Here is a 13,528-nt window from a genome sequence, read left to right on the forward strand (position 1 = left end):
TTTACAGCTATGTAAACAAGGTGTGCTTGACTTTGTCTGGTATATTGAAAACGTCAACAGACAAATAAAGCAAGCCTTGAATACTATACGCTGCGCGAATATATTTTATTAAAATTAGGATTATTCAGAAAAGTAAAATCTACTATTTGGACAAATTTAATCTAAATCGATGCTGTAGCTTTGTATCTATAGCTTTGTATTGATGCTGTAGCATTTACATAATAATATTACTAAGCTACCTTAGTACTCAATTTTACATTATGAGTGGTCCAATAATTAGAAGTCTATTATTTTGAATATACAAAATTAATACGTCATTAATTTTGTGTAAAGGAAATAATATACTACCTATTTTGTGTAATCAAAATGATAGATGGTATTATGAAAAGCATTATGAGAAGCAAGACACGCATATATTGAAAGCATTTTTGAAACTGCCAAAAAATAGTAAAGTCGCTGTAATATTATTTTGTCAAAGAATGTCATACATCCTAAAATGTTATAAAGTTGTTTTCGTAACGAAATTACGGTCTGTATTATTGTAATGTCATAGATAGTGTACCCAGACCTTTATGGTACGACCAGGGAGGAGTGCTCACCAATCCTAAGTAAACAGAAAATGTTGGCCAACCTCTCCAATACGGCATGTATTGATAAACGAAATAATATTTTTATCATACTCTTTTTTGGCTACAATTTCCTGTTGCGGCATTCAGGGAGTATAGTTTTAGTAGAATACTTCTTGGATTATCAATTATGACTCGATGTACAAAGTACTATCAGAGAAGTTGATTCATAGGAACAACAAACGGACCTGCGTAATTAATTGGTCGTGTTATGTCAAACCCAGTCGAAAGATCACAGCTATAGTTTTTTTTTTTTTTTTTATGAAATAAGGGGCAAACGAGCAAACGGGTCACCCTAATGGAAAGCAACTTCCGTCGCCCAAGGACACTTGCAGCATCAGAAGAGCTGCAGGTGCGTTGCCGGCCTTTTAAGAGGGAAAAGGGTAATAGGGGAGGGTAGGGAAAGGAAGGGAAGGAAATAGGGGAAGGTAGGGAAGAGAAGGGAAGGGAATAGGGGAGGGTAGGGAAGGGAATAGGGTAGGGGATTGGGCCTCTGGTAAACTCACTCACTCGGCGAAACACAGCGCAAGCGCTGTTTCACGCCGGTTTTCTGTGAGAACGTGGTATTTCTCCGGTCGAGCCGGCCCATTCGTGCCGAAGCATGGCTCTCCCACGTAAAAAGTGTTTGTGCGTTATCTATACTTATAAAATTACATGTCCTGAGTCTGACTGACTGACTAACTGACTGACTGATTCATCATCGCTGAGCAAAAACTGTAAAAGTTACAGCCACGAAATTTGGTGAGTAGGGTTGTTTTATTAAGTAGACACCCACTAAGGAAGGAGTTTTGAAAATTTTACCGCGAAGGGGGTGAAATAAGGGTTGAAAATTTTAATGAAAGTCCGTCATTTCTTGAGTTAGAAACAGGAAACTTTATTTTTGGGTTACTGATTAAAAAGAATGGATACGTATTTAAGCGTTTTTGGAAATTCTACCCCCAAGGGGGTGAAATTGGGGTTGAAAGTTTGAATGAAACTCCGATATTTCTTGAGTTAGAAACATGAAATTTCATGTTTGGGTTACTGATTAAAAATGATTGGATACGTGTTTAAGCGTTTCTGAAAATTCTACCCCCAAGGGGGTGGAAATAGGGGTTGAAAGTTTAAATGAAAGTCCGTCATTTCTTAAGTTAGAAACATGAAAGTTTATTTTTGGACTGCTGATTAAAAATGAATGGATAGGTATTTAAGCGTTTTTAGAAATTCTACCCCCAAGGGGGTGAAATTGGAGTTGAAAGTTTGAATTAAAGTCCGTCATTTCTTGAGTTAGAAACATGAAACTTTATTTTTGTGCTACTGATTAAAAATGAATGGATACGTATTTAAGTGTTTCTGGTAATTCTACACCCAAGGGGGTGAAATTGGGGTAGAAAGTTTCAATGAAAGTCCGTCATTTCTTGAGTTAGAAACATGAAAGTTTATTTTGCGTTTGACGTTTCCTTAAATAGGGTCCGTTTTTACCCTTTGTACATGGAACCACAAAAACAAAAAGGAGAAAACTATTCATCTTTGTTATTATACTATGTTAACGCGGATGAAGTCGCGGGCAACAGCTAGTAAGATGATATTATTATGGGTGACAGTTCTCATATTCCTTGCTACGGAATTTTTTTGCAAGAAACCAAAAAAAACAAATTGTAATAAATTATATTCCATCTACAAAAACAAATGATTCCTATAATAATTGTAAATGAATAAAAATGAAAAGTTGCAAAATGCTAACTTATTGATATAAAATTAAATTATTAACTGTGAAATAGGAGTATAAAATTATTGTTACCAAAACATTTCAAAAATGTCAGATGCATGAAACGGAACCTATGTCAATAGAGATTGACACTGTTGAATCGAAATCAAATCGATAAAAAAGGGCGGCCATCTTATATCGCCGGCACCACTGAAATGTCAGTACGAAATCGATTATTTCGATTGCAATTCCTTTACGAAGTGATTCGATATTTTTAAACTATCGATTAATTTTTGTTAGGTAACTTCCCTACTATTGTCAATTATAATGTGTCACGCATATCATCTAACGCACAAACTATAGCATTGAATTGATTTAACTCGTCCAAATTTACGTGGGAGAGCCATGCTTCGGCACGAATGGGCCGGCTCGACCGGATAAATACCACGTTCTCACAGAAAACCGGCGTGAAACAGCGCTTGCGCTGTGTTTCGCCGAGTGAGTGAGTTTACCGGAGGCCCAATCCCCTAACCCCTACCCTATTCCCTTCCCTACCCTCAACTATTCCCTTCCTTTCCCTCCCCTATTACCCTATTCCCTCTTAAAAGGTCGGCAACGCACTTGCAGCTCTTCTGATGCTGCGAGTGTCCATGGGCGATGGAAGTTGCTTTCTCGTTCGACCCATTTGCTCGTTTGCCCCCTTATTTCATAAAAAAAAAATGACGTAGGTCCGTCAACTGCCCATGAATCAATTTCTTCGATATTACATAATTAGTGTAGGTTCGAAATTTGAACACCAATAATAATTAGTAATACCATCCAAAAGTGTTTATAAAACCTGAAAATTATTCGATATATGACCCCGTTAATTGCATTTTTATCCGTTTAATTCCCACGATTTTCCGCCTAACCTATTTCGCGTGGAGCGAGACGTGCAGTTTAGATTAAACAAGCTCATTTTCTACATCATTGCACTTAATTCGATGCACCTATAATGCGGCAATCGATCAATATTAAACGTCATTACTTTTACGACCTCTGTGGCTCAGTGGATTAAGCCGGGGGTCGCGGGCTCGAACTTCAAAAAAGTTTTCAAAGTTCCTGCATCATGGATGTGTATTAAAATATATTATGTGTATCATATTATGATAAAAATCTTAAATAAGTACATGAATTACTATAAAAGTATTAAGAGCGTACTTGACTCCAAAAATCAAACATTGTCCTACTCTCTTCACACTCACGCCCGTCTTTCATATGCTAGGTGAAAAAGGACGGCGCGGAATCATCGCCAAGTTAGTTTTACTTGAATAAAAGACGGACTATAATGATTATGAAAAAAGTGTTTTGTGCAAATTTAGGTTTTATCAATGCCTTTTTAGAAAAGTATTAAAAAATATTAAAGAAAAGACAGCAAACTTCGAAGATCCAAGCAAAAATGTGTCTAAAACAAGGTTTTTTGTAAAAAAGAAACTATCGAGCATTTTTTCAGTAATCGTGTTTTCGTTTTGAGCAATTAATCTTCATGAACTGAAGTTACTTGTGTCAAAAATCAGTTTTCTAGACCTTACAGATTTTGAGATCTAGGTTTAAGTATGTAGTCTAGTTAGGGTCAGGTGCGCTCTTAAATATATTTCCGTTGTCTGGTACTCGTAACATAAGTCCTTCAGGTATTTACCACGGAGCCAGACTGACGTAGCAATAAAATATATTATTACTCACCTCGGGACCCTTCAATGACTAGTCTCTAGTTTGGACTATATAGGATATGTCGCAGTTATCTGGTTGAATCTGGTATTTCATTGAATGACTAGCGAATTCATTTACGAGTTGGCCTTTAGTTTTGACGTTAAACGTTACAATCAACGATTAATGACGTGTTGGCCCTTAGGGTCAAGTCAGACGGTAACGCGACGCGTAGATGCATTTCTAATTTTGTATGGATTTGACACACTACAATTGCGTGAGACTTCGTGCAAATCTGTCAAATCCATACAAAATTAGAAATGCGTCTATGTGTCGCGTTGCGCTCTGAATCGAGTATCGACCCTTAGTCATTCAATTAAAATGTTATATTTAATTTTTTTTAAACGTTTAGGGTGAAGCCAAACGAGCGTAATTTGTGAGTTGTGAGTCGCCGAATTTCGGCTGGCAGAAATTCTGCTGCATTCAGTTTCATACAAAAGTCCTGTTTGACTCACACAAACGTAATTTAGTGAGTCATGATATTTTGTATGAAAAGATGTAAATATTGTTACGGTACATGGTATACGGACACGTGGTGCGCAAGTACATACTCGAACCTTCTAAAAAGGTCCAATGTTTGTTTACGTGTTTACCCTTTATTTGTTAGCGTGTTTGAATTTAGACCTTATGACTGAGTCCATAAGGTCTAAATTAAATTCAACTTACTGCACTTATCGCAAGGACGGCAGTTTTATTGTGGCACATGCCCGAGCCTACTAGAAATTTCCCACGGTTGTTTACTTGTTTACGTGAATCGGGAAATTTCTGGAATTCGTCTCGCCATATAAAAAGAGCCGCAGGCAGGCCCGGCAGTTCAGTTCAATCTGAGCGATCATCAAGGCGATTTCGGAGTGAACACAAGTGATCAATAGTGAGTGAACCAGTGAAACCTGCGACTTGGCTACGACCTAGGACAGTGATAGTGCTTAGTGATTGGACCTAGTGATTAGTGTTTGGACTTAGTGCTAAGTGTTGTGACCTAGTGTTTAGTGCAGTGTTAATAAAGTCTTCAAGAGAGTCACCAGGTCTTTCTCTCCAAATCCTCGAACCCTAGCACGTAACAATATCTTACCGAAATTCTGCGATTCACAACTCACAAATTATGCTCGTTTGGCTTTACCCCCAACTTTGTTCCCGTATTTAATAAATTTAAAATTCTGTCATGTGAAATTTCTAGTACTAAGGGTTTGAAATGTTAATCAATCAGTTAATCCGTTGCCTTTCATTTCAATGCAAGATTTTGATGAAAAATAAATTAAGTAAGTGTCGATAATGAGATCATGGAAAATATTTTGTAAATTTATGATTAGGTAGAAAAAACTAAGCTCAGCCTATTTATCACAAAGACAAAAGACAAGCTTATTCGAATTAACATTATTTTCTGCAAAACCCTTTTATCCAAAACTTTCGTATAAACATCGGTCCGTTGAAATTAAATTTATAAAGTTTTAATATTTCATAATTCAATTATAACGCTAGAAAATATAAAGCGTATAATATTGATACAGCTAAAATTACTAATTTATTTTAACAAAGCTCCCACTTAAAAGTATATAATTTCTCAGTATTTTATATTTTAAATAATTCCTTTGTGAAGCGAAATGATACTGAGGATTAGTTGCCAGATCTCTCTAACTGGAAAAATGAGAAGTTATTAATACTTGAACAAGTGAGAACGGAGCAAAGGCGTTCTATAGATACCGCATTGCGGCGCTTGCACTGAATTTCTATTGAGATGAACTGAATTCAATTGTTTGGTATCGTAAATGTTAGATGTGCCACTGGCTTTCTCCCTTCCATGTTCTTTTATATCGATAAAGATATTGTGTACTTTAGGCAAAGTCATTCGAAACGATATGAAACGTATGACAGCATCGTTGAATCGAGCGCATGCTAAAGAAATAATCGAGAGCATACGAAAGAGTAAATTGGAAATGTAGTCCATTCACGTGCTACATAGTCAACGTGGTAACTTCTTTTATTGAATTAAAATATTTTGAGGTTTATTAAATTATAGTAATGTACAGATTAATACGCCTTAGGCGTATCAATCTTATATTATTGTGTATTTTAGGTTCCAGTTAAATCATAACATAGTTCCAAGTATGCTAGGTATGCTAAGTTTATTTGGAATAGATAAGTAATTTATAGAATTACTAGCTGTCCCGGCATACGTTTTTTTTGCCTTATAAAGTATATCGCCCATATTATTTTATTGAAGTGACTAAATAAGTATGGCACCATGGCAACGTCCATCGCTATCCCGTCGCCTAAACAAAGGTCGCTGTCAGTCTCGAGTTGTAATAATTTACTATTATTTATTCAACAAAATATGCACTTATCAATATATAAAGTACCCAGTAGCCGATTCTCAGGTCTACTGAATATGCATATAAAATTTGTTAAAAATCAGTAGAGCCGTTTCGGAGGAGGAGTACGGTAACTAACATTGTGACACGAGAATTTTATATATAAGACTAGATGTCCCGCGCGGCTTCGCCCGCGTAAATTAGGAATTTCACAAAAACTTTTTATTTTCATTTTATTTTCGAATAAAAATAGCTATAAATACTTTTTCACGTGGTCTACTCTATATACTTGTGCCAAATATTGCTATAAAAATTGCTCCAGTAGCTCGTGAGATAAACCCTTTCTAATATTTTCCCCGTTTTTACCACATTTTCCTGAGTTTCTTCGGTCGTATTAGTCTTAGCGTGATAATATAATATAGCCTATAGCCCTACTCGATAAATGACATACACTGAAATAAGTTTTTAAATCGGACCTGTAGTTCCTGAGATTAGCGCATTCAAGCAAACATACTCTTCAGGTTTATAATATTAAGTATAGATTTTTTTAAATTATCGCTTGACAAACTCGAGCCTCGATCTAAAAATCTATGAAAAGGCTCATAATCATGGGACGATGCATGGTATAATATTATGGTAGTGATGATGATGATGAATGTAATTTGCATAGTAGCATATGCTTTCCGTTCTTAAAACAACGCCGAAACTCCCAAACTTGTATCTATAAAGAATCAGAAGTTCTCTCAGCACCTTCCGAACCACTGTATACCAGGTGTACCTCGGTAAAATCTTACTTGTTTGTAGCATATGCTTAGAATACTTCTCACGAAACCGAAGTCACCATATGTTTCCCCATAAATTTTGAGGAGTTCTCTCGATTACTTATGGATCCTTCATCAGATCACCACTTTTGTGAATATAATACCAAATTGGGATGATACCCTATATACCAAAAGAAAAATTTTGAAAATCGGTTAACAAACGGCGGAGTAATCGTTGAACATAAGAAAACGAACATAACACCTCCCCCATTTTGAAAGTTGGTTAAAATTGTAGCCTATGTGTTATTCTGATGTATAAGCTATATTATTGTAAAGTTTCATTAAAATCCGTTCAGTAGTTTTTGCGTGAAAGAGTAACAAACATCCATACATCCACACATCCACACATCTATACATCCATACATCCAAAAAAACTTTCGCCTTTATAATATTAGTAGGATTATAACACTGCAAAACCAATACATCAGAAATAAAAATATCGCGCGCAAGACGGCGGCAGACAGATTTAAAAGCCAGACGCTTGGTAACGTTAAATTTGTTCAATATCGTCCACATAACATTTAAGGGTTGACACATAAAATAAATAATATTTCGATGGGTCCCGTACTGGATGGTTATCATAAAACCAGTTATCATAAAACCACGATCGAACTTGCGATTGTTGCTATTGTTTGTTTGTATTGTATGCTTTTTTATACATTTTAAACGAATATGTAATGTACTACATTACTGATCCAATACACAGTATGGCTTGTTTTAGCTTTTTATTATTATAAAACTTATAAACATTATACTTAATATTATTGTGGAGTGTGTTTTTAATAAATTTTGATCTGAATATAATGCGGTGCGGAGTTTCAGCTCTATATTATTATGAAAACGATGTAGCCTGTGATAGTAGGTTGCCCCTTTTCGTCGCGCCTAAGGGTTGACTCATAAAAGTAATACAGCAATAGTACTTCTGATATCATAAAACTCCACGAGAAACCCATTTCTCAGTAACGACCGCGTTCGGAAACAGACGTTTGCCTGTAGATGACATAATTACGTTTTGCAATTTTTATAGATTTTTGTCAAGCCTCATTAACTTTTATGACTTCAACTTAATCTATTTTAGCAAAATATTTTTATAACAGCACACCCACAAGAATCTCGAAACACAAAACAAAATGACATTGTCATCCGGCCCGCATGGTGATTATCGTGTGGGATCGATTCCTGCGTTGGAATCGTGTTATTTCCATGTTTGGTTAGGACAATGACGGTTGATCACCTGTGTCTGTGGCCTGATGATCGATGCGTCGAGTGGATCATCGTACTTGTTTCCGAGAAAATTCCTACACAATAATGTTTAACCGACAGCATCTATTAAGTACGGTATCAGACTTCTGTCAAACGCCTGTTACACTAATTATATCACAATATACATACCGGCAAAGCGATTACACTGACAGCCATGGATAGTGGATACTAAAGACCTGTCACTCAAATAACAACAGAGTTTAATAAATTAAATTGCAAAGTAAATAAATTATTAAACTTGGATGAAATTGACAGGAGGTCGCATATTGTTTTATTACAACTGACATTCAAGTAACACGTTAGAAAATGGCGGCGTCAGTTTGAATTGTAACTACTCATTAAAACATCCTCGTATCATTATAGTTTTTTTTAAATAACGTATATAACAAACATTCTATGTCATCTTGTTCGAATAAGTATTAACTGTACCTACTGGATGTAGAGCAAATCAAAATTTTGCCAGTTTTATCTTTATAAGCCGATTTTACCATCAATGAAAAAGTATTTTAATATTTATTTAATGTTAATTAAAGCGAAGACAATTTTGTCCTCTTTAACAATATTGTATTCCATTTTAATTATTAATTAATTTTATTGTAAAAATTGGATATCGACGAAGTTATTGCGTTTATTTTTTGCACGGTTAACACTAAACTTTTAAATTGGTTTTGTAGTAGTTTTTTTTTTTTTAATTGAACGCCCATTACGCAGTTTTGTTTACATTTAAAATTAATCGCATAAAAATTAACAGTTACCAAATCGGACAAGTAATGCAATACAAAATTAAACCATTTTGTGATTTCAAATTAATTAAAACCAGATTTATATTAAAATTTCTACCATCAAACACAAAATATGGGGAGCTATAAACAAAGACTGGCTTCAGTTATTTAAACAGCATAACTGAAACTATTACAGAAATAGCGGTACAATCCATCTTGGCCCGGCTGTTATCAAGATATAGAGAAGCCCCGAAATATCAATTTTACGAAGTTATACACTTACCAGCGCGCTATCGAAATGATATATCGAAGCCCCGATCCATTTTACGAGGGCAGTTCTACTGAAATATCTACACTGTGTCGCCGAGAAGGTTTCTCTTACGTTTCATTGGATTACCTCTGTCTACAATTTCAAAGTAACTGATAGAAGAGAAAGTACGTAAAACAAATAATTTTGATTTGTAACAATATTATAGTATGGGAGCCCTAGAACATTTTTTTTATTACTATCAAGCTATTTTTTGTGAGTAGCTTCATTTTGATAAGACGAACAACATTTTTATTTGCGAGAAATCTCGAAAGTGGTAGCTAACAGAGATAGAAAGGATTTCATACTTGGTCCTAAAATATGTTCATTGCTATTGCCACCTTCACCGTGTGTTTTACTCTGAGCTCTACTCAAGACCGCTACATCTGGTAACCCCGACGCTGAAGAAATCGCTGCAGGAGAAAACTATGGCCGAACAAGGAGCAACCCCCTGAAGACGTCCGACGACCAAAAATATCGTTACCTGCTCCAACAACTGCAGCAAGCCGATCTAGAGCACATCACGGATATTCTCTACGATCCGACACCAAGTAAAAAATACGAAAATGTGAAGCAGCGTCTGCTAGAGACGTACGACACATCGGACGTCAAGAACTTCCAAAAACTCGTCAGCGGCCTAGAATTGGGAGACTTGAAGCCGTCGCAACTCATGCGGAAAATGAAGGAGCTCGCAAGCGGCATGATAACAGACGAAGGACTCCGGATCGAATGGATGAACCGCCTTCCCGCGCAAGTTCGCGTCATACTCTCCATCAACAAAGAGTCGTCGCTAGAAACTCTAGCGGCGATGGCGGACAAGATGGTAGAGTACGCAGAAGGTCCCAGCGTTGCTGCCGTCACAGCAACGTGCCCCGCACCAGCGCCGTCAACCTCGTCAACTCCAGAGCCTTCCTACATGGAAACTCTAGCGAGACAAATAGAGAAACTCTCGCTGGAAGTCGCCGAGTTACGTCGCGGACGGTCACACTATCGCAACCGTCGCCGCCGCTCATTTTCAAGACCGCGATCACGCTCGCATTCAAGGCGGCGTGGTCCAAGGCCGGAACAGGAAGACTCGTGGGAATGCCACTACCACTACACCTTCGGAGACAAAAGCAAAGAACTGCGTATCCCCGTGTCGCCGCAGAAACAAGAAGAGTTCGGGAAACTAACCCCGACACCGACCGTGGCGGACGTCGATGTCTCCCGCACTAGTCACCGCCTCTGTGTCTTCGATCGTGACACCCGAGAACGTTTCCTCGTGGACACAGGCGCCGACATCTCCGTGCTCGCCGCCACACAACTTAGAAAAAAGAAGCGCACCGAGGAGACATACAAATTGTACGCAGCGAACAACACGTCGATAAAAACCTACGGAGAAGAAACTATCAAGCTCAACCGTGACGTTTTGACGTGGGAGAGCCATGCTTCGGCACGAATGGGCCGGCTCGACCGGAGAAATACCACGTCCTCACAGAAAACCGGCGTAAAACAGCGCTTCCGCTGTGTTTCGCCGAGTGAGTGAGTTTACCGGAGGCCCAATCCCCTACCCTTTTCCTTTCCCTACCCTCCCCTATTTCCTTCCGTACCCTCCCCTATTCCCTTCCCTACCCTCCCCTATTACCCCTTAAAAGGCCGGCAACGCACCTGCAGCTCTTCTGATGCTGCGAGTGTCCATGGGCGACGGAAGTTGCTTTCAATCAGGTGACCCGTTTGCTCGTTTGTCCCCTTATTTCATAAAAAAAAAATAAAAAAAAAATAAAAAAATAAAAAAAAAAAACCTGGGACTCCGTCGAAATTTTCGATGGACGTTTGTAGTGGCCGACATCAAAACATCGATTCTGGGCGCCGATTTTCTACACCACTACAAACTACTCGTCGATCTTCACACGAAGAGGCTCGTCGACAAAGTAACCGACTTATCCGTCAACGCCGTGAAAGTCGTTACCGATATCGAGTCCGTGCATGTCGTGAGTAACGAACAAGCCTATCACGACATCCTCAAGCTATTCCCGAACGTCCTCTGTCAATGTCACTGAAGCAGCAAACACGATGTCGTTCATCATATTGAAACGACTGGGCCACCGCTTTTCGCTCGAGCACGACCTCTACCACCGGACAAATACAAGACCGCGCAGCTAGAGTTCGAGCGTATGATGGAGATGGGAATCTGCAAGCCGTCTAAGAGTCCGTGGGCAAGCCCTCTACACGTCGTGAAGAAAAAGGACGGAACATTACGCGTATGTGGAGACTACAGGCGACTTAATGCGGTCACTCTACCCGATCGCTATTCCATACCGCGTATACAAGACTTCACTTACAAGCTGCACGGCAAGAAGTTATTCTCGAAGCTCGACTTAAAAATGGCCTATTTTTGGATACCTGTCTCCAAGGAAGACGCAGAGAAAACAGCCATTATTTCCCCCTTTGGCTTGTTTGAATTTAACTGCATGACGTTTGGACTTCGGAATGCAAGTCAAACCTTCCAGCGGTTCATGCATCAAGTACTCAGAGGCATAGACGGATGCTTCTCTTTCGTTGATGACCTCTTGATCTTCGCAGAAGATGAAGACAGCCACAAGAAGCTTCTCCGCCAAGTCCTAGAGTGCCTAGATCAAAACGGCATCACACTGAACATCGAGAAGTGCGAGTTCGGGAAAAACAAAATAAATTTCCTGGGCTACGAAGTCTCCGCAGATGGTATTTAACCCAGCGAAGATCGCATCAAGGCAATAGCTTCTTATCCGAAGCCGAAGACCATCATCGAGCTACGTCGTTTCCTCGGCATGATAAACTGTAATAATTATTATGGAAGCAGAATGCTTAAGACATTAATACCTTCATTTGTAGAAGAGCTGCCAGAAGACCTACAAATGTTGTATCGGGACAAGTGTAAATATAGACGGCAACTTAAAAAACATCTATTGAGTAAACTCAACTAATGCGACCACATCTTGTCCAGATAAACTCTTTGTAGTTTTTGCGGCAAGATTTCTTGTATTCTGTAGTATCATTGTATACAATATTGAACAAAATAAATGAAAAAAAAAATGAACTTTTATCGCAGCTGCTTACCTCTACAAGCCGAGTTGCAAGTAGAGCTAAATAAATACTTGCACAACAAGAAGCGAAACGACAAAACACCGATCAACTGGACTCCTCAAGCAGAAGAGGCCTTTGAAAAATGCCGACAAAGCGTTTCAGAAGCCGCCGTCCTCAGTCATCCAGTTGCCGACAGTCCCCTCGCCATCATGACCGACGCTTCAGATTACAGCCTTGGCGCTGTTTTACAACAGAAAGTCGACGGAGTTTGGAAGCCGCTCTCCTTTTTCTCGAAGTTTTCTGAGCGCGTCAGCTGTATACATACGACAGCTGAGATGTATCACGTGGACTTCGGCCTGACCGAGCATGCTATCTCGCTCGGTCGGAAGATCTTCCTTTTCGGCTGCCACGAACAACGTTAAATTGGTGACAACCGACAAGAACACGCATCCTTCTGGACATCAATCATCATCAACACTCCCCGCCCCTCCGCACCACGTCAGCAGACATCAAGCATAACCGGGTCGCCTAGACCATAAGCCGCGTTAGGCTTCCGCGCCGGTCGAACCCGCGTCTGGCTTGAACGGGGCAGCCATAGGCTACAACGACCGGTCAACAAGCAGAGCATGGGGTCCCTCTCCTGGTCATTGCACGCGTAGCTTCGGCCCACACCTGACAACACAAGCGCATCGAAGAATACCACAGGTCTTCGGAGGGGAGTGATGTGGCGGTACCCACAATTCGCCTAACATTCCTGCATCGCGCTATCGAAGTTTCGGAGAACGGCAAGATATATACAACGTCTGAAATGACGTCAGTGGGCTTCGGCCTGACCGAGCATGCTATCTCGCTCGGTCGGAAGATCTTCCTTTTCGGCCGCCACTAACAACGTTAAAGACTGTTTTATTTTTAGGACAATTATGTAACTCTTAAATTATGTAACCATTAACCTATCAATATACATAAAAAAGCTTGTTAGGGTTTCGTTTTAGAATTCAGTAGTCA

At 39.1% G+C, this 13,528-nt stretch overlaps 2 protein-coding genes across 2 annotated transcripts in view; one reads left to right on the top strand and one right to left on the bottom strand.

Moving 5' to 3' along the window:
- LOC121728458 overlaps positions 1 to 13,528 on the bottom strand; it is a 301,224-nt gene that overhangs the window by 245,386 nt on the left and 42,310 nt on the right. The gene's annotated exons all lie outside the window — the stretch shown is intronic.
- Positions 9,473 to 12,189, top strand: LOC121728172. Its single transcript, XM_042116296.1, has 3 exons — positions 9,473 to 9,545; positions 9,847 to 10,881; positions 12,044 to 12,189. The coding sequence occupies exons 1-3, from the start codon at positions 9,473 to 9,475 to the stop codon at positions 12,187 to 12,189; spliced, it is 1,254 nt and encodes a 417-aa protein (XP_041972230.1).

Source organism: Aricia agestis, chromosome 6, assembly GCF_905147365.1.
Source record: "Aricia agestis chromosome 6, ilAriAges1.1, whole genome shotgun sequence".
NCBI lineage: Eukaryota > Metazoa > Arthropoda > Insecta > Lepidoptera > Lycaenidae > Aricia > Aricia agestis.